Here is a 22,337-nt window from a genome sequence, read left to right as displayed (position 1 = left end):
TGCAACGTTTCACGACTTTAAAAACGTGCCATTTTAAAATGGCGAGGTTTTGAAACACTAGCGTTTTATTTTGAAAGTCTAACCTGACGTTGCATATTTGTTGTTGGTAAGCGTTGCTAACTTGACCGCAGAGCCCTAAATGTCTAAAAATGACGCAAAAGGGCTACCCGGGGTGTTAGAAAGCGTCGCCAAAGGGCCTTGACCAAGCGTCAATATGTGACGTGTCGGGAGTGAGAATGTGTTGGTTGTTTTGTTATTATGTTGTTAAAAGTTCAGTTCTTCTGGTCAATTGCGTTTTTGTTTTTTAATGGTGTCAAGTGTGACATAGCTGTCGTCCTTTCCTTCTGAATAAAGTGTATTTGTGTGTGTTTTCTTTCATGTCGCTTTGTGAGAGCTCAGGATGTCAAAAGTAAAGACATTTTCTTCCTCAAAGGCCTGTTTGTAGATTTAGACTTGGTGTTAGAGGTTGGAATAAGCTTCAGGTTGAGTTTGGGGTTAGACGCGTAGTTGTGCTGGTTAGTGTTGAATTAGCTGATAGGAGATCATTTAAAGCAGTCGTAACACGAGCGCTGGAGATGATCTCTCTGCTCTGGGTTGTGGACAGAAACAGAGGAGAGCAGATTTCAGTGAGTCCAGAGGGAAAACTGCAATCAGCTGACACAAACTTATTCCCTCAGGAATCTTCTTGTAAACACAGTGCACTCTGGGAGGTTGTTATATGAAGCTTAATTTATCTGGAACAAGTCCAGTCAGGACTGTTTTCTAGAAGCGTCACTTCCACACAGCTCAACACGTTCACACTGGGAGTTGCCCGTTGCCCTCCGCTCTACCCGACAACCATTTTTTTATTTGTATTTTGCTTTCGCAGATACAAGCGTCATGATGCTGAAGCTGATATGAAGCTGATTCATGTATGTTTGAAGTCATGAGGTTTAGGATCGCAGTCTCTTGCTGAGGACGTGTTTATTCAGTCTCTCGTTGAAGGCATGAACACCGCTTGATGTGTTGTCTCAGACGACTGCAGGGGGAAGGCTGTTCCATGTTGTTACACGGAGGTAACCTTCGGGGTGTTCGACCTGGGGTATGAGCTGAAGGTAGCAGCTCTTTCAGGTCTGCTGGACAGTATATGCATCCCTTTATTGGGACTGTTAACAGACCAGACCGCAAACAAGCAAATTATTGAAGCCACCATAGGTTTTTCAACACTGTGCTGTGTTCTGGACAAACTGCTGCATGGACAAATAAAAATAAAGACATCGGCCGATGTGTGTGGTTCCAGGGTTTTAAAAATTAAATCTTTTTGACGTGTGTCTGTCATTACAAACTCGTCAAACTTTATTATAAATTCTAATGGAGATCCCATCCATCCATCGTCAACCGCTTATCCTGCGGACAGGGTCGCCGGGGGCTGGAGCCAATCCCAGCTTACATCGGGCAAAAGGCGGGGTATACCCTGGACAGGCCGCCAGTCCATCGCAGGGCCACACACAGACAGACAATCACTCACGCTCACATCCACAGTTAAGGACAATTTTGGAGACACCAATTAACCCAGCCTGCATGTCTTTAGATGGTGGGAGGAAGCTGGAGAACCCGGAGAGAACCCACGCGGACACAGGGAGAACATGTGAACTCCACACAGAAAGGCCGAACCTTCTTGCTGTGAGGCGACAGTGCTAACCACTGCACCACCACGCCGCCTCTAATGGAGATCCCAATGTTTCCAAAGATACAAAATGTGTGTCTAATGTGGAAAGCGTCTAAAATGATGCACAGCTAGAATGTTTCCATTTGACGGAAAATCCCAGCCCTAAAGAAAATTATCTTGAAGGGACAGTTTACCCCACAATCAAAAATATACATTTTTCCTCTTGCCTGTAGAGCCATTTCTCCAGCTAGATAGTTTTGGTGCGAGTTGCCGAGTTTTGGAGATATCGGCAATAGAGCCTTTTTCTTCTTTTTTTTTTTTTTTATATAACGGAACTATAGGGCACTCGGCTCGGCTGCTCAAGGAACCCAAAAAAATACATTTGAAAAACTTAAGAGCGATCTTGAAATCATGACCCGGTTACTGAAGATAATCCACAGATTTGTTTTGAGGAGTTTCATGTAACAACGATGTTCTTTCTACCAGCAGTTCATACAAGAAACTGCTCACAACAAGGTCTGTGGATTATCTTGAATAACTGGGTCATAATGTCTGGAAAGAGACACTGCAGCTGCGTTTGTCAAATATATTGTTTGACACTTTGATCACCACAAGCCCAGTGCCATCCAGTTCCTTTCATTTCGAGAGAAGGCAGACATCTCTACTGTCCATATCCGTAAAACTTGGCAACTCACGCTGAAACAATCTAGATGGATGATTTGTACTACATGTAGTCCTTGTAAAGTCCCTTTGAAAAATGAGACAGCTGCATATTAAGAGGTTAAATCACTTCACCAACTAAGTTTTTGAGAGAACCCTGCATCTTTCTGTGTGACTGCAGATGTGATCAACTTTCTACAGCAGCAGGTGGGAGACACAGGGAGCGGATATCCAGTAGAAGAAGTGCACTTACGTCTCCGGTGGGATCTTCATCTGAGCCTGAGTTGTAATCCACATGCACAAAAAGCCCAGAATACCAAGGAGCTTCCTCAATCCCGGCGTCCTGCCCTCCATCCTGCTTCCAACGCCCGACATCAAGCCCCTCGTGGCTCGGATCCAAAAATGTTGGAGGCAGTTTCAAAAACTGGGCTCAGCTCTGAAAGTTCAAGAGGATCATAAAGAGTTTGCAGGAAACGGCTTCCTCATGTTGGCTAAAGCGAGAGGAAGATGTCGGTCACGGTGGTCGGCTTCTGACCCTGAACGCTCGCCGTCATGTGTGGATAAACCCGTCCTGCTGACGGCATCTTCTCAACGCTTCCTGTTGTCGCTTCTCATCATCTTTAAAGAAACTTCCAGAAGACCTTTAATGACTTCCTTCCAGGGAAAACTTACAGAGAGGAAAAAAATCTAGTTTTGGTTGCAAAAAGAAGAAAAACTCTGAGTGAAAATAAAAATTGGTCCTTCTCAGAGACTCCACAGGAAAAACATGAGAGAAAGAAATTTCCTCTGCAGCTACTCCAGGTTCTTCCAGGTTGGTCCTCATGAAGCCAGCCTCAATATGTGGGTTAATTTCTTCACCTTGCATATATTTAGGAGGACATAAATACATCAGTAGTCTGCAGCAGATTTTGCAGCCGCTCGACTCCACTGTCACCCAATTTGCAACGTAATCCACTTGGATTAAAAACTCCTCTTCCCCACAGAGAGAGAGAGAGAGAGAGAGAGAGGGGAGGGGGGGGGAGAGAGGGAGAGAGAGAGAGAGAGAGAGACACGAGGGTTTGGAGCAGGGGATTGGATGATGGCTCTGTTTTATCTAAGAGGATTAGAGCGATTTGTTGAGACAGACTCTCCTCCAACCAATCAGAGCAACCGGAAGAAAAGAATCCCCAAGGTTCAGTTTGGCTGCCGAAAGAGAGAGAGGGCGGGCGGCCAACACCGACATGATGCCCCGAGACACACAAACACACACACATACACACACATACACATACGTAGATGAATCACACACTCAGACAACAAACTGAATAATCACACAAGAGATAACTGAGCAAAACCAAGCACACACTCCTGTGTACATATTAATCACGCTTTGTTCGACCTCTGAGTTTGACTCCTCTGAACCTCAGAGGAGCAGCAGCTCTGAGGTCAGTGTCTGGGGCTCAGGGGCAGCGGCAGGCAGGCATCTGATACCTGACATGTGTGTTAGTTTGGGAGGAAGCAAAACAGCAACCATAACACCGAACTAAAACAAACACACACACACACACACACACACACACTCCCAGGTTTCAGTCTACACTCTGGACCAGCTCGACTTCTAATCTGATGAAAATGTATTTAGAGGCAAAACTGTTGACCAATTGTGGCTCACCGTCATCTCAATATCATCCCTGCTCCTCTGCATTGTGTCCTTGGCAGAGAAACAAAAGCAACATGACTTATGTTTACATTTTCATCACAAGTGACCTCTTGTAAAATATTGGTCGTCTCTCAGTCCAAAACTCTTTTGGTGTAGGTGTGCGTGTGAAGACTGCTGTTCAAATCATGTTTTGCTGGTTTCTCTGAACTATGACCAAAATCTTTCTCTAACATTAAAGGGCAACTTGCGCAGTACGTCCACAAGTGTCTGACAACATTATGGAAAGAATCCCTTCATAGACAGACCTTTATTAAAAGAGTAAGATCCTTTTTGTTTAACCAGAAACAGCCACTTCATCGCTTTTGTTAAAGCCACCAGACTCCATTGACACAAACAATTTTACCACTCTGGTCTACCGCTGCCTCGATCGGTTACTCGATGCGGGTCATTTTGGACAAATTGTGGTTGGGGCTGCAACAAATGGTCTATTAGTAAATTGACAAATAATTAATCTGAAAATATTTTGATAACTGATTAATCACTTAAGTCTTTTTCAAGCAAAAAGTCCAAACATTTGACGGGTCCAGCTTCTCATTTGGAAGAATGAGCTGCTTTTCCTTGTCTTACAAGTGACGAAACAAAACATCTGACAATGTCACCTTGAGTTGAGCTGTTGAACAGTTTCACTGGCATTCAGAGGCATTTTCCCATAATAATAATCCCATAATTAATTGATCAATTGATAGAAATATCTAGAGATTAAACGATAATGACAATCGTTAGCAGCAGCGGCGACACTCAAGACAAAAACAGACGAATTAGATGAGGACAGTTCCCAGTAGTCCAGTTACAGTTGTTTTCTAGGCCTGTAAGGATACATGTTCGGACAGAAAGTTTCTAAAGGGCAGAGGACACCAAGATAAACATCCTCAGAAAAGTCTCTTCAGCTGTTTCTGTCTGTTTTCTGTAGTTTTTCTTTTCCTGGTAAACATTTTCCAGTCTGTGGAAGGATGTTACTGCTTTTAGCATGTAACTGCAAAATACCACCCTCTCTTAAAAATGTAGGATCTGGGGATATCCACTCCCCACTCTTCCCATTGCCAAGCAAGGCCAGAAAAAGTACAAACTAGAAGTCTTCAGAGATGAGCAGTGCCCCAAAACAACAACCAAAATGGTCTAAGAAACTTAAAACTTCCCTGAACCAAAAAGTAAAGAAAAAAGACAGCTCTAAACTGAGCTTCTACTACACAAAAAACAGGGGGAAAAGGGTACAAACAAAAAAGGGCTTCTCTCTCCTACTAAACTGCTAGCAGCCAAAACAACAAAGAAAATCTATACACACAGCAAACAAAATTGCTTAGGCCAACAGTCAAGGCTGCCAAAGACAATAACCAGAATCACTACACAGGTTCTCTACTCACAATGAAGGCACACAATGCACACGTTAGTTTGGCCCAATGTCCAAACTCAGACTCACAGACTTTGAGGCGCGTTCCCGGTAAGTCCGTGAGCGCTTGGTGTTGTCCCACTGTCAAATCGTCAAGTGCGCTCGTGGACATTTTGAGCCCGTTTGTGACGTGAAACACGGAGGGTTTCCCAGTGAAACCTGGAAGCTAGAGAAAAATCGCGGCATATCCACATTATAACGGTAAATCAAACAAGCACTGAAACCAACGCAGATGTTAAAATTGTTAGAATTAATTTTTTACCTTGATTTAAGATGGTACACAGAACACATGAAGTCAGAGGAATGCAATCCCCTAATTACACCCTTAGTTTGTCCAACGATTTATTGCTTAATGATGCTGTTTTGACCCAAAATAGTGCATTGATTATTGACAAATGTATTTACCTCTCGCCCACTCTCGTCTAAAAATCTGGTAAAAACACAAAATAAAAAGCGTGCGCCGTGTTTCAGCGTTGTCAAGGAAAGGTGATATTGTGGCAAAGAGCTGTTCCTGTTTACAGCACTTTGCACTCAATCACTTACCAAGTGACGCCAGTTAAGTCTGAGGGTTCAGGGCTTAGGGTTTAGGGGGCACATTGGGACTGGGCCTTCCTGTCAGACGGGTCTTAAGATGGCTGGTGTCGCCTAGGCCACCAATCAGGAGGCAGCAATCAGCTCTGCTGGACCAATCCAGGGTGTCCTTTCCTAACCACTTTGAAAGATGTGAAGGAGACCTCATAAGGACTTCGGAAAACTCTGAGAATCCGACTTCTCTTTTCTAGGCGACGTAATTATGCGACGACGGATGTTACTGAGGTGACCTGCCGTGATGAAACTACAATGTTCAGAAGATGGACTACTTGATCATTGCCTTTATTAAGGCTAATGTCAGCATCTGTGACTGAAGTGAAATGAATTAATGATATTGCTGAAGGCCGGCAATACATAATGTGAGCCTAGGCTACACGCTGCAACATTATTCTCACTTTGATCACGTTACAAGACTAGTAACGTAGCTCGTATTTGTCTCAGTTATCGTTGACATAAAGGATGGTCCAGTGTACCCTATGCTAAAGGAGATATGAAAGGAAGTGTTGAGGCACCTTTCCTTAGTTTTTAGAGAATTCGACCAGCTCTTATCACGGCTGCCACTGAAATACATCCAGGTCACTTCACTCAGTTACGAACCTTCCTAAGCAAAAAAAAAAAAAAGACATTTCGGACGCAGCCACACTCTAAGGGAGGAGGTCAGCTGACAATGCAGGGTGAGAGATAAACAAAATATGACCCCAGGGTCATAACATATACCATAAACAATAAAATGCTGAAAACACAGAGCATCAAACAGCCATGATGATTCAATCTCCATCAATTCAATCTCTCTCTCAAACTTAGAAAGTAGTAAAATTATTTTCTCCGTAAACACAATACTAACAGGCTGTGAAAAAAACGTAAGTGACTAATTTTGGAATAATATCACTTTCAGTTCCTATAATAGTCAAAATAGTTTTACCTCCTTATTTTCCGTATATCTGAAATTTAAAACCACTTACAATCAGTTTGAGGTCTGAGCCCAGCTTCTCAAACACAGCCTGCCACCTTTAACTTGGAAAGTTCCTACAACCTGTAGAACCTACAAGTTACTAGTGATGTTACTAAAGGCCACGTTCATCCATCCAAGTCATGAAGTATTTAGATCTAAAAACACAAAAATAACAGTCCGCTGGCAGCATTTTGGTGGTTTCACAGTTCATTATTTTTCAATCACAGGAATAACCCCAGCGTGATCAATAGATTAGTGTGCCAGAGAAGATCTGATCCTTCACCGCTGTGACCGACTGCTGCATCATCACATCTACACTGGGTCCTTATGATAATGACACTAATCACGTGTATCAATACGGCAACTGTTCATTATAGATACTGAACGCCTGATACCTTTAGATAACATTACCAGCTGTTTCAAACCTAAATCAAACACTATGCGAGATTCTTTGTGGGATTTTTTTCTTAAAAAATAAAAATAACCTCAATAGGGAGGATGAAAATAATGTTCACATAAACACTTGAAACATACAGTTTGCAGACAAAACCTCTGATGATTAATTAATCAGCAGCTCCCTCTAGTGTTTAAAGACACAACATACAATGATAATCTACAGTTACACACACACACACACACACACACACACACACACACACACAGCTACTTGTGAGGAGCAGAAAAACCTAAACCTGATTCCAACCGAGATCCAAAAACCAAGATATAACCCGCAAATAAAACATACAATAGAGGGAGTAAAAAGTCCTCAATTTCAAAATCTTCAACCCAAATCGTCACAAAGACACACTCAGGAGAATGAACACTTCACACTGGATTGATCTCTCTGAACGACGTCAGACTTGAGTTACTTGTTGAATAGTCTTACACGACAGAAGTTATTCCCCTTGTAGTTCCAGATAGACAGACCTTCATTAAGAAAACCCAAAATGATCTTACAGAAATATAAACATTTAAATGATTGTTGGACCAAATGAGATTTTTGAGGCCTAATAAATTAATAAACTTCAGTCAGTGCTCTCTGGTGGACAAACTATGTAATAGAGAGACACATTTCTTGTTCATTATTGTAGACATATATACTCTGATACTGATAGGACACAGTAGTTCTTTATATTGAGTTTCAAATATAATTCCTTCAGACTGCTTTTCTCAGCTGCTGTTCAAACGTCAAAAAGAAACTTTAAACCTCAATTTTTAAGCCCACATGGAGAGAAGATATTGATAGAAGTTCTTTTTAAATAATTAATTTGCATTTTATTGCTTGACATAAGTATTGTAAACGTCTGATCTCTAATTGTAAACAAAGGTTTCTGTACCAAATATAAAGTTCTGCTTTTCTGATGTATCAAATATTTAGTATGCAATAAAATGCAAGTTAATTATTTAAAAATCATACAATCTGATTTTCTGGATTTTTGTTTTAGATTCTGTCTCTCACAGTTGAAGTGTATCTATGATAATAACAGGAAAACATGCAAAATCAGCAGTGTATCAAATACTTGTTCTCCCCACTAGAGAAAGAGGCATTCTGTGTACATAAATAAAGTCTTAGATCTTTGAGTTCAGCTCATGATGAATAAAAAGTGTTGCGTTTATAATTGTGTTCAGTGTGTGTATATATTAAGTGCATGCGATTTTGTCTTCTACTTCACATCAGGTAAATTCACATTATGTTGACACAAATGGTTTTCAGATAGTTAACATGTGAAATGTAAGACTTCCAGACATATTTCAAGAAATGACAAATCCCATATGTAGACACACGTGGGCTTTGGACATGTGAAAGCATGTTATTCACATGTGCTAAGGACAGGAATCTGTCAGGAACATAGTGAGTGTGTGTGTGTGTGTGTGTGTGTGTGCAACTAGTACTGTCCCACAATCTATTGTGCTTACATATGTAAGAAACATGTTATATACTATAATAACACATGAATAATTATTTTAAATGTTTAGGTAACATGTGATGATGTTCGTACTGATCGGAACACAAATTTAAAAGAGTGTAGTGTAGCGAGGTGACGGATCAAATTTTATAGACACAAACCGCTTCATCATCTTTATGATCCTGGTCATGAAGTTCAGTTGTCCTTCGACCCCCGACTGAATCCTCACTCCAGCACATTCCTCACTTCTTACAACTGTGTGTGTGTGTGTTGTAAGGTGCTGATGAGGTGGGTTCCAGGTACTCAGGGTGTCCTGGAGGATCTGGTAACAGTGTGGTCTCAGTGTCAGATATGGGAGTAAATCACACAGTTAGATTGGTTCACTGACACACCCACCCACCCATCTCACAAACCGTTTAGCCCTCGTTAACGGATTTACCAGTTGCAGCCGTGATCATGTCACATACACATCTCAGGACTTGAATCAACCCTTGAACCTCTAACTAACAAAACAAATACAGAAAATGAGTTAAACATGTTTCACTGTGCGATACAGAACAACATTTTTCTTTACACCTGATTGGACGAGCAGCTTCAGATTTTCACGCCGGTCGCCTCAGAGGTCAGATAGTGTCCACGCCAGTTACATAACCTCCTTCCTCCATGTACACAAGTGCTGCTCTCACTGTCAGTAAATACAGTTATTTAGTTAATGCTGAGTAACTCTTTCTTAGAGTTTTATTTTACATGATGTTTGTGCTTCATTCACAAACACGCTGTTGTTGTTCCACACCAGTCGGACTGAGACAAACATGTTCAATAGAGTAAGTAAAGTAAAACCACAACTTAATTTAAAAATCACACTGACATGCGACTTAAACCCTTACTTAAAACAAAACCTTTCTCAAGTCAAGATAAGAACAATCGTTTCAGACATATCTGTGGGAACACTGTAGACGTTTCAAACAGCAGATATTACAAACACAACGTTGAAAAAAGGACTTAAGGAAAGAGCGCTTGTGAGATTTATTATTATGGACAAATTAAGCTTTTGGGAAGCTATAAAAACAAGGTAAAAGTTGTTTAACTTTGTTAAAATGCAGGAACACTGCTGCTTGTGGCTGGCCTTGAACCTGTACGCCACCAACCTGTTTATGTTTACCTGACGAAGATCTCAAGTGGTCATTATGACTAATATCTGTCATGAAGTAGTGTGATGTTAAACAGCCACAAAATCTATAAAGAGGAGATCGGAGCGGGTAAGTGGATCAACAGAAGACTGCTGTTCACATCCTATTTGCTACAAAATACCAATACCTTCTTTCTCTAACCTTAGCAGGGCTCAACGATTTGGGGGGAAAAAAAATCTAATTATATTGCGATTACGATTTGATTTGCAATTTTTTCTTTAATCAATTTTCAAAAGAAAACACCCTTTGCAAACTCCCGATCGTACAAATCACACAGTTAAAACAGACAAAAAAAACCCAAACACTTTCACTACGTAGCCTACTTAACGATAGTAGAACATAAATCAAGGACAACTGAACAAATGAGCAAAATCTGAACAAGTCAGCAAAATCAGGCAGGCAAAACGCTCTTATTCTGAAATGCTCCATGTGGATATGTAACGTCAGCCTGCAGAGAACGGAACGGGCTCACAGGCTGTTTCTCAATACAGAGTTCGCCAAGTTCGGACTTCTGTACTTTAAAGCTCGGACTTGGCAAGTTTGGCTCTGGAGTACAAACTCCCAGGAACGGGAGCACGCAGTCCGTCATTCAGCAATTGGAACAGCAGCAGACTTGATGACGGCGGGACCTTACATCTCCGGAAACGTTGTGGCAATTTTTTAAAATCAGCTCTGTCTTGAGAATTCAACCACATATTTGGAGTTTAAACAACTATATTCCCGTATAAAAAAACTCTTAAAACTACTATATGTGACACAAGAACAGCAGTATTATAACTTACAGCTTTGAGTGTTCTCCTCCCACATTTGCAGGTTTCGGTAAAACGGGCGGAGCGAGAACACAATTACAGACAAGAACGCAGATACAGAGAGCCGTTATCCGTAGTTGATGCACACAAAATGACAAATCAACAACATGTTAACGTGTAGACTAAACGCTCCGCTGCTGAAACACGTCAGTGTGAGTGTGCGATTATCCCATGTTTTTCTCTAGTTTCGTTTGTTGTTGTATAAATGTACACGTCCTCGGCCCACTCTGATTCGTGAGTAGGACCGTAAAAGGGGACGCGTGGAGCTTGTGATTGGCGAGATGATCTGTCACACAAGGACGACAACGGAATGAATTGTAACTGCATGACTGTTTAAAACGGGTCAGATGTGATGTATAACTACATTTTAATCACGATTGGCTAATCGCATTCTTTCAAATCGCAATTTCAAAACAAATAATTTTTCATCAGATCACTTGGTGGGGATGAAGTAAATCTTTGGCGTAACATTTTGTCCAAACCAGAGGAAGCTATCAAAGCCTGTTAGCTATGTGGCTAACAGGCTTCTGTCGGAGAATAAATGCTCTAATGAAGAGGAAGGTAGCGGACAGTTAGGAGACCGGAGTCAATCGTGCAAAGACGTGGCTGTACAGCAGGGTGAAAATCTAAAGACTGATAAATACTGTCGGTAACAGAACTACCACACGCAGTAGGGATCAGTAGGGATGCACCGAAAGGAAAATTCTTGGCCGAAGCCGAATATAAATAGTCAAAATGTGCTTTTTAATGGATTTGGAGAGACTATGGTGGGTGGGTCCGAGGCCCGAGAGGTGAAGTAAAGTCCAGTAAAGTAAATTACATGTGTCCATTTACTTTTAATGTACATATGTATTAGGTTTTATACTTTCTGTGAATATAATCCAAGTGATCTTTGATTTCCATACTGCATAGACTCTTAATTTTGTATCCTCGTTGTATGTTGTAGTCGTATGTGGCTGTGGCTCAGGAAGTAGAGCGGGTTGGCCGTTAATCGGAAGGTCTGCGGTTCAATCCCCGGCTCCCCTGGTTGCGTGTTGAAGTGTCCTTGGTACTGATTGGTAGTGACTTGATACTGAACCCCGAATTGGCCTTGGCCAGTGTATGAGTGAGTGTGAATGTTACTTTCCGTTTGAGCACTTTGGCTCAGTGTATGAACCAGTCATGTAGTGTAAAAGCGCTTTGTTTTGGTCGAAAAGACTAGAAAAGCGCTATACAAGTACATTCTCGTACGGTGTAACATGAAGACTTCACAGCCTCTCTTCAGGTAGCACTCTCCTACTGCAACACTTGTTTGGTAAAGAGAGAAAATGACAGGATAAAGTCGCTAACCTGCCTGTTAGCTCGCACTGGTCAGTTTCTGTGGATTTACCATAAAGGCTTGAATACACGTGCACTCCAATTTTAGGTTTTATCGCCTTCTCACAAACGAGTGACAGGAACACTCAAAGCGGACCATTCGTTGCCTTTTCTAAGAAGTCAGACACAGATGGAGCGGATGTGCTAGGAGACAATTCAGCAAAACAGCGTCTGACAGCAACAAACGGCGATTTTTGCGTCTTTTTCGGACACGTTAAAATGCTTCCACACTGCCGACATGTCAACGTAATTGTTCGGTAAAATTTAATCGGTCTTTTGACTTATTTGGCCAAACACCGAAAGTGCTTTTTTTGCTATTTTGGGCCGATTAATTTCGGTGCCCGAACATTTGGTGCATCCCTAACCATCGGTATGAATCTCTGTACTGTTCTGAACGACTGATTCTCTCTCCCGCTGAATCCTGAATGTCTACAAAGCAAACAGCTGCTGGGCTATGAAAGTCCAGTCCATCATCCTCAGCCTCATGTTAACACACTACCACACTCAAGACCGTGTGTGTGTGTGTGTGTGTGTGTGTGTGTGTGTGTGTGTGGAGGAGGGGGTTTCATCCCTCTGATATGGAGGGCTTAGAGCACAACAATGGTCGTATTGAGCAGGATGTTGCCCCGCGTGGCCTGGCGTGGATGGAGGGTTATAGAGGGGTTTGAGGGGGTGATGGGGGTAATTTTTTGGGGGGGGTTGTTATGCGTAGCGTTCCTGAGCCCTGCAGCTGTCGCCTGGCACGCTCCGGCCTCGAGGAGAACCGACAACTCGCGTCAGTGCCAAGTGTCCTGCTGCGGCCGATGGCGGGGGCCTCTGTCAACGTGGGGCATCTGGAGGGGGGGGGGGGGGGCAACTTACTACCACCACAACACCTCCCCCCCTGCCTCACCCCTGGGCTGCATGTCACCCAGCTGCTTCACCCTCTGAAGCCCCGTTCAGATGGAACGTGTCACAGTTTGAGCGTCAAGCCGTTTATCACTAACACGTGATCTGTTGTCGAGACAGAGCATCAAAACCAGCAGCTGTCAATCTGTCTCGCAAAGTAAGTGACTCATCCACCTGCTAGCTTACAGGGAGAACTTTATTCAAGCTCAGAGACTTTAAGACTCTTTGTAACTGCAGTCAAATGAGCAGGAAACAACAAAACTGCGTAACACCCGAGTTACTTTTCTACTTTCCATAGATAACTATCTATAAAAACAACATGTGGTGCTTCTCTCTTCATATGAGACTCTACTTTAAAAGGAAGTTAAGCCCGCGCAATATGGGATTTTTAAGACTGATTCTCAAATCATATGTTCTTCTTTTCAGAAACACACTAACGTGGACACAGATGATCGCCGGCGTGGGATCTCGTATGCTCTGCTTGACTCGATCAGCTGACTGCTTCGTTTTGTGTGCCAACGGGGTTCAGTTGTTGTTGAGTGCCCTCTGGTGGACAAACTATGCAGCGATAACATGACTGAAGGATCCTTCTCACGGTTTCTTTTGTTACGGTCATTTATCAGCTTTTATAAACACATACTAATTTAGCTGCAATTAGGCCCGATCACGTACGATACATCCCTCAAGTTTTGCAGCGGCGATATCCGACACTCAACAGGAAATCTCAAACTTTGCAGCAGGTCCCGTTAACACCTTACTACAAATCCAGTTCTACAGCCACGTTAAGTGACTGTTGACACAGCGGTGCTAATCAGCACTAACCACAGAGTACAGCTGAGGCCGATGGGAATTTCATTACTTTTAGTGGTATTTAGTCACAAATCCAAATTCTGGAAAGGTGTAGATTTTGATGGCACAAGACGAAAAATCCCAGCATCACCAAACCCACAAGGCCAGCAGGACTAAAACCATTACTGCAGGTAAAACATTTATTAAAATATAAATGCATAAATATATAAACATGTACTGTAATCTGAAGATGCAGTATATTAAGAGTAAACATGCAGGACGAGTGTCACTGTGGACTTCACACCGGCTCCTGACTGGATGATTGTAACACACCAAACAATTCTTCATAGTTCTGTTAATATTAATTATTTTTTCTCTCCATTCAGTGTCCCAATAAGCCTCAGCCACTGCTGACGTGTGAAGCAGAGCGGTAGCAAATTCCAAATGCTATGTCCCTGAATATGTGAACAAAACACGGCTCATCCAAAACTGACCCAGAATCTGAAAGTACATTAATTTAAGCTGCAAATTTTATTTTTCTAAACACCACAAACTTTAGCTTTCACCCTCAGTTATTGCGCACAATTGTATTATCGGAAACTGGATTTTTCTAGTTGAAATGCACCATGGGAGTTGTAGTTAACTCCCCCCTGTGTTTTTATGTCCACAGGCCAGAACCAGATATTTTATAATACCGATGTTTTAGAAGTGTTTTATCTGTCACGCAACATTGTCTATGGGGAAATGAATGGGAACTTTTACTCCTGGAAGCAGGGGTGTGACATAGCTCCCGCCACTTTGCAACTCAAGTCTTGCCCAGAATGCATCGTGATCCTTCACCGTTTTCTTATGACATCATAAAGCTTTGATATTAAAAACATCACATAAAGTCAAGTTAAATAAAAACTAAACACAGCACGCATTATAGAACAAAAGTAACTGTAAGAATGAAAAAAACTGGAGTAAAGTATCTCCCTACATACAGGATCTATGCAGTAGTGCAGCATCGCTGTGATAGTTGACCTTTTGCACATGCTCCTCGGCTTACTGGCTGATCCCCCCACGTATTACATCACTTCTGTCCATATCGTGTTGCTCAAAAGTTGAAGTATTCATGGTGACATCTGTTTAATTTAAAATCCAGGCCTGATCGATCTGTGCCAAACCGCAAGTGCAGAGGTTTAAACTGCTGCCCTCCTCCTTCCTCTGTAGCACGTCTTGTTCTCTGTTCTTCCTGAAGAGCAGTGCCGAGCTCACAGTTGGTTTATTATTTATCTGCCAGCGTTGGGCCAACAGTTGCTGTTCGGCCTCTTGTCCACTCTGAAGCCCTGCACCGCCACCTGGAGCTGTCACTTCACTGCTGCTACTGCTGCTGCCGCCTCCGCTGCTCAGAGACAGCGTGCAGAAAACCCCTTCGCCCAGAAAACATGATGGAGCTGACTCAAAAGGGCAGTAAGTTTGACGAAAGTTCAAATATTCAAAAAAGTCTGCCATGGATCCCTTATAAAAGAGAGAAACGTGTGCATTGATTCTATTAAAAGGCTCTACTGTTTTCATTCTGCTGAGCTTCGACAATCTGCAGGTTTTCTTCTGAAACCAAAAATGGTGGCTTCAACCAGAGGTGAAGGGATCCGCTGCAGGTGGCTGTCCTCAAACGTCTCATGGAAGAGGTGGGTGGACGGATGGTTGGGTGTACGAACCTTATGGCTCCAATACCAGACGTTTCTCCCACCAACAAGCAATGTTTGAGCAGGCATCGTGATTGTAAAACCGCCCCCGGGCAAAAAGAAATTAAATTTTTCACATAATACCGTCATGTGAAAGCAGGTTTTAATCACCACAAACATTATTATTATAAATTTTAAATCTCACTCAAGAGGCCTACACCTCAGTGAAACACACCGGCTTGCCCCGCCTCTCTCCGTCTCCCCCCTTGCCCGTCTACTCCACTTTCTCCATCAGCAGTACGTATTATAAAGTCGCCTAAAAGACACAGAACTCTTCTTTTTTCCGTGTTTTTCCACCCGCGATCCGTTATCACGGCAGCAGGTGAGCCGCTTGCGGGCTTGTTAATGACGGAGCCTATCAAACAACCAAAACCAACATCTGCACCCTGTGTGTTCACCTGGTCCCTGCTTGTAAAATTTCCACCGATGCCATCGTCCATCCCGATGTTTTAATGTAGACGTCGTCCGATGGAAATTTTGTAGACATCGCCCAACCCTGCTGGCGACCTGTCCAGGGTGTACTCCACCTTTTGCCCGATGTCAGCTGGAATTGGCTCCAAAGCTGAGATCTGATCGAGTACTTTTAGTTGCCTAAACATGAAGTGATCCTTTTACGACACTTCTGCAAGTCTTGGTGGAGGTACATCTGCTGCAACAGCCACCATAGTATAAATAATGAAGAAAAGATCTGATCCTTTGGATGAGGAAGTTCTTTGAAAGACTGAAATGTCTGATAAAGCTGTTTGCCAGCCTCTTTTCAAGTCTTTTTTCTTCTTTGGATATGAGGATTTGTTGGGACATGTCCTGGCCGAGGAGGAAAGGTCATTTCCGCACTGACGATCAACAACCGTAACTGCAGCAGTTGTTCATCTGTTAAACCTTAAACATCATCACAGAGACGCCAACATCTCTTCACCCCGTCTACCCGATCCTCCAAACAGACTCGCAGTAAAGATCGGGGCCCTCCATCAAACCGAGGCCGCTTGCACACCGCCACCCTGTGTGGTCACTCGTAAAGTCGTCCTCGTGGCGGCCCGCAACGCTGTACTTGCCTTCCGCGTAAAATCACCTCATTAAAGAGCCCGTTAGATGGTTTTCCTATTCTGAAGTGAGAGCTCGATAAACAAATCCACCCAAAAACAAAGAGCTTCACTGCTGATCGACCCCCAGATGCAGTTTCATTCGCCTGTTAAAGGAAGCAAAGGGTCGCGTTGTGTTACAGTCGGGTCACATACTGTCTTTACATCTTCACCGAAGACGGGAAAAGAGTCTTCTTCTGTAGTGATTTAATTTTAATGGAAGCCAAACGAGTGTGGACCTTTTTAAGAGAAAGAAAAAGAGACCAGATCAACTCATCGTGTGTGTTTTTGTGGGTTTACTCAATGTCAACCAACACGAGTGGAATAGAGTTCTGCGGCTTTGAACAATAAAGTCTCTGACCACATGTTGTTCATCCAGAACACAGATTCCTCCAAACTGAATCAGAGGTCAGTTACTCGTGGCAGCGTTCAGAGGTGATGATTCAGTTTCACAGTTAAAATGTTTCTTGTGTTCGTCAGACCTTCTGGACTTCAACACCAGATACTGTATGACTCTTCAACAATGCCTAATGTTTGGCACACAGATGTCTGCAACAGTCACGCCTGAAATATCAGTAACAGTGTTTTTATTCCACAGGAGGTCTGCTTCACATGTCACTCTCATATATTATGGAGGGTAAACAGAACTTGTATTCACAGTGCTGTATCTAGATTTTTAATTTTTCAATATAAATACCAAATCTAAGCATTTTATTGAAAACTGAAAGTCTAATCAAACTGAACCACATATGCCATAATTTTGAAGGAAAATAAAACATGGGGCATTGTGCAATTATTCACCATGAATCAAATATAAGATTAACAACTCCAGCTGACTCAGAAATATTTTCCCACAGGGGTTGGGCATAAACATTGGTTACCGTCATTGTCACTGTTATAAAAAAGTGTATTTTATGGGCTTTTTAGGGGACAGTTTAGAGCTAAGCTTTGCTGATGGCATCTCAAAGTACAGCAACTTCACTTTTTACTTTAGGATGATTTCAGGAGTCCATCCATCCATCCATCGTCATTTCAGGAGTCATAATTAATAATTCACATTTTATTAGGGTTGAACGATTTTGGAAAATAATCTAACTGCGATTTCTTTTTACCAATATTGCAATTTAATATGCGATTAATTTTTATGCTCTTTACCTCCTTATTCAAAACGGACAAGCAGTAAATCAGTGTGTAGTATGAGCAACACATTATATAAACACTCTTCTTTCTTGTAGGCCAGGACTGTGTTATGATGAAATTAGGTGATGCAAGAATTGCATGAATTATTATTATTATGAGCAATGGTGGAGAAGAAATATCAAATTATAATAATATGAGAAAGATAATTTGAGAGTCAAGACATGGCATTAAATTTATATTATATATATATTATCAGGTAGTCCTACCTACATATCACAAGAAAAACAAAGCTCACAACAGTGTATTATACATTAAGCGCTCAATACAAAACCCACAGTTCAATCACCAGTCCATCTCGGAAACCACAAAAAATACTCAGTTTGAGGTTCAATTGAACAGTTGGCCAACGAAAATAAAACCAAGTGACGCCTCTCGTGTTGAATAGACGAGTTCCCCTCCCCCGTAGCATCTGATGGCGGTAAGCAGCGGCTGTGATTTAGGACAGACTGGGCCTCTTTCAGACTTGTGCGTTAGGTTTGAAAGGCCGTTCCACAGATATTTCCTGAGCCGACTGGTGGCTGTGTGTACTTTGGCTGATACCGATCGCCACAATACGCTTACCTTACTACACGTGTCTTTCTGTGGTTCATTTTTCCTGTCCGTCAAAGCGGAGGATGGCCCGGCGGGTGCTACTTTCATTCCCTGTGTGACACTTAAGTTTCTTTAGCATCAGCTTCTGTCAAGCTTAAGGCCGTTGTACAACAACACGTGAATACAGCGTAATGTGTATTAGTTGATGCTTCCTGTGCAGACTGGTTTACTCTCACGTGTCATGTGACCACACGCAGCCTTTGCAATTGGAAAATCTGGTTTTATCATATCGCGATAATATTGCAAATGCAATTAATTGTTCAGCCCTACATTTTATGTTTTCATAAATATGAATATATCAGTTTTGGTCGTCACAGTAGCTGGATTTTTTAAGGCAAATATTTATTTTGATATTTGTGTGGGTTTTTAAAAAAACAATGATATTTATATCTATTTAACTTTTTTCAATATAAACATAACAGAAAATCTTGATACAAGTTTCAACGGTGACCATGATGATACTGAACAGAACATTTTAAAGGGTAAATCATTTAAAAATCAATGAGGGTGGACAAACTTTGTAACAGAGACATTGTTTTTAAAATACCTAAACCCTAATCTGTGCTGCAATTTTAAAAGTATGAGCCGACATACTGTAATACATCAACATATAATTTATGTAATGATTCAGCCCTCTAGCTGTAGTTGTTAGCAGGAGTTGTAAGCTGTCGGTCTCATTCATACTGAATGTGATCTTCACTGTATTAAGCTCCGATGTGAGGTGAATTTGTTGCTATTGTGAAAAAGGATCCAATGGGGTGAGATACTACACAATATATTGGTAGTCACTGCAAAAATTTATGACTGAGACTTGCGAATCTGACACAGTGACAATCTAAAAAGGCTCAATTAGTCGATGCATATTTGGAAGAAAATGTAGGTTCCCATTTCAGTGATGTTGTGAAAAACCTAACCTCGGCATTGTTAGTGCCTTGCTCTGCACACATCATCGCATCCTCCACTGTGCAACAGCAACAAAGGTTTGACCGAAAAACAACAACAGAGCTAGGGCTGGGCGGTATATCGGTATATGAGGTATGCCGATTTGATTTCAAAAGAGATATGAAATTGGACAATACCGTTTATACTGATATAGTTTGATATTGAGTTAATTAATATGTTTCTGTAAAGTCCTGCCGGCGTTTGCTCCTCTCTCTCCCTCACCGTGCAGGCCCGGCCCTCCCTCTACTCACAAAGTCTCTAACAAGATGGGGGGAGACACAGTGCAGGGTCGAGACCTGAGACCTGGCTATTACAAAGAAAAGCAACGGTTCAGTCAGTGTTTCCCCACACATGCACTTTACTTCAGCGGTCCGCCCAGGTTAGGCGACACATTGTAGTATTTATCAGAGAAACACAGTAGATATTTTACAAGAGCGGACCAGGTAAAGCGACAATGAACACACCAGTCAGATGTTATTTGTTAGCCACCACGTTGGTTTTGTTTTGATAGGCTACGTTGTCAACATGCCTCCTCAAAATGCGGCTCAGCTGCTGCTGTGAAGGGAGTCGCGGGAGGAAAAGTCCAGAAGACAAGGTTTTTTTTTTTGGTGACTTTATACAGCTTAGCCTACTACTGATGCACAAAGTCACCGAAGCGGACATGCAGGGAGGGAGAGACGGTAAAGCCCCTTTTCCACTGCGCGGTACCAGCTCGACTCGCCTTTTTTTGGTTTTCCCATTGTGTTAAAGTTGTACGTGTACCCGCTACCAGGTACTTTTTCCCGTATCACCCCCGTCTTATCTGTCTTTACATTCTGAGTAATGTTGAAACGTTACAACTCAAATCAAGAGACAGCTGTGTGTGCGTCGCTGGTGTGTGTGTCACATTGAACGTTACGTGACGGCAGTTGTGTGTGGCGTCGCTATGACGACCAGCTACATTGGGGGGCGCTATCTCCGGGTACTATCTGCAATGGAAAACGGAGGACGGCCAAACCGAGTCGAGGAGAGTTGAGTGGGTACTGGTAATGGCGTGTTTGCAGCAGAGGTACGTTAGGTCTGTGAGTGGGAAGAGAACTGAAGGAGGCGAATTCAATATGTGAGTGATTCTTAAGATGGAGAATGAAGTATAATTAAAAAGGTGAAGTAAGAAACAAGCTATGTTACTAAAAATAGTAAACATGCCCGCCATATCGCCCAGCCCTAATCAGAGCTAGTGGTTTATAGATTAACATAAACAGAAAGTCAAATCAACCATGACCTTTTCCCCTCAGAGGTCATTTCCAGCTGGACTAACCCAGCTCCAGACCAGCTTTAAACCTCTGGCATGGCCGCGACCTCCCGCTCCGCCGCTTCAAACTATCAATAAAAGGATTCCAACTTGGCACGACGCTCAGATTCTGCAGACTGAGTGGACGATTAACACACAAGAGGCCTTCAGAGTGGCAGAAATCCCCTCTCTGCTGCGGGGTGTCCTGTTACCCACCACAATTTTCAGGGGTTTTAACATCTTCCTGTGGAAATCAATATATTCTCTGTGGTAAAAATGATTCACGGTGAAGGTCTGACCAAAACTAATCCTGAGCTCAGCGGTCGCCCGCTGCTGCTGTTGAAAGGCCATACTTCAAAGTGCTCATCCACAGACCTTCAGGTTAACTCCCGAACAGCTCGGCCAGCAGGCAGACAAGCTACTTTACCATCTCGCAGTATAGATGTGATATTATCTGTGGCTTGTCAGAAGGTATAAAAGTAATCCTAAAGAGGAAGTCACAGCAGCAGCAGAAAAGGGCTAAAAATTAAATCAATGCTGCTATCATGTCTGAGATCAGTCTTTACATTTCAGAGTCAAGATTGCCATCCAGAAAATGACTATATATCTACCAGATTCTTAAAGTTTCAAGGATTAGAAAATCAACATCGTGTTGTCAAAAGTTGTTGAGATAGGTTTAGCTGGGACATCCAGGTGTCCCCGTGCTCTGAGATTCATGCCGTGTACCTGTAATGTCTCCAGTTCAAACACAGTTACGGACCTTTGTCTCATGTCATCTCTTAATCTGAACTGTCCTATAAAAACAAAACAGACAGGTGTATAGAGAAAAGATGCAGCTCAAGTAAGTGTCTTTGGGTTTTGATAAATAGCGTGAGGTCTGCCTCTTGAACGTCAATGATTTGAATCATCAAACAAGATTTGACATGTAGGCTGGTATACTGGTTTAGTGTGAGGCGGCTGCTCTGCAGGTGCGCTGGCAGTGAATAATCTATTTCTAATAAACAATGGTAAGGTGTTATGTAGAAACAGAAAAAAATGTGGAGTATTTCTAAAAAGAAAAAATATCTATAGATAAGAAAAAGCACAAGACAAACACAGCTCAAAGGCAGATATTTTGCCAAAATTGATGACGTTGATAAAAACATGAACAAGCTTTGTGGTGTGCTGCTCGAAATTTAAATTACTATCAAACCAAACACCAAGGTCCTTTGCCACAGGCTTAATGTGATTTACTAGGGAACCAGCAATCTGCTGGGACCCGATGACCAGGATTTCTGTTTTGTCTGAGTTCAGCTGGAGGAAATTATTTGACATCCATTTTGTAACTTCACAAAGGCAGTTGTTAAGTGAACTCAGCATTCCAGAGTCTGTGGATCTGACGGGCAAGTATATTTGTGTGTCATCAGCATAAATATGAAAAGAAATACCATGTTTATGGATAATGTCCAAGAGGAAGCAGATACAAGGAAAACAAAATGGGTCCTAAGACCGACCCCTGAGGCACACCATATTTAACTGGACAGAACGAAGAGACATAGTTGTTTACAGACACGCAAAACTTTCTATTTGACAGGTAGGATGAAAACCATTCTAGGGCAGTACCAGAGATCCCCACCCAGTGCCTCAGTCTGTCTAACATGATGTTGTGATCA

At 42.3% G+C, this 22,337-nt stretch overlaps 1 protein-coding gene across 6 annotated transcripts in view; it reads right to left on the bottom strand.

The window, feature by feature from the left end:
• Positions 1-22,337, bottom strand: part of LOC123961804 (voltage-dependent calcium channel subunit alpha-2/delta-4-like) — a 160,933-nt gene that overhangs the window by 86,122 nt on the left and 52,474 nt on the right. For 2 of the 6 annotated variants that reach the window (XM_046037511.1, XM_046037513.1), the window contains one exon: positions 2,562-2,744. The exons of 2 other annotated variants lie outside the window; for them this stretch is intronic. In XM_046037511.1, coding sequence (XP_045893467.1) covers positions 2,562-2,683 — 122 coding nt within the window. In that variant the 5' untranslated portion in view covers positions 2,684-2,744. Of the gene's footprint in view, positions 1-2,561; positions 2,745-2,856; positions 2,976-9,005; positions 9,032-22,337 lie in introns of those variants that run through there. 2 more of the 6 variants (XM_046037512.1, XM_046037514.1) reach the window with 2 other exon arrangements.

The sequence above is a fragment of the Micropterus dolomieu genome, linkage group LG22 (genome assembly GCF_021292245.1).
Source record: "Micropterus dolomieu isolate WLL.071019.BEF.003 ecotype Adirondacks linkage group LG22, ASM2129224v1, whole genome shotgun sequence".
In the NCBI taxonomy this organism is placed as follows: domain Eukaryota; kingdom Metazoa; phylum Chordata; class Actinopteri; order Centrarchiformes; family Centrarchidae; genus Micropterus; species Micropterus dolomieu.
This window is presented reverse-complemented; position numbering and strand designations above follow the sequence as displayed.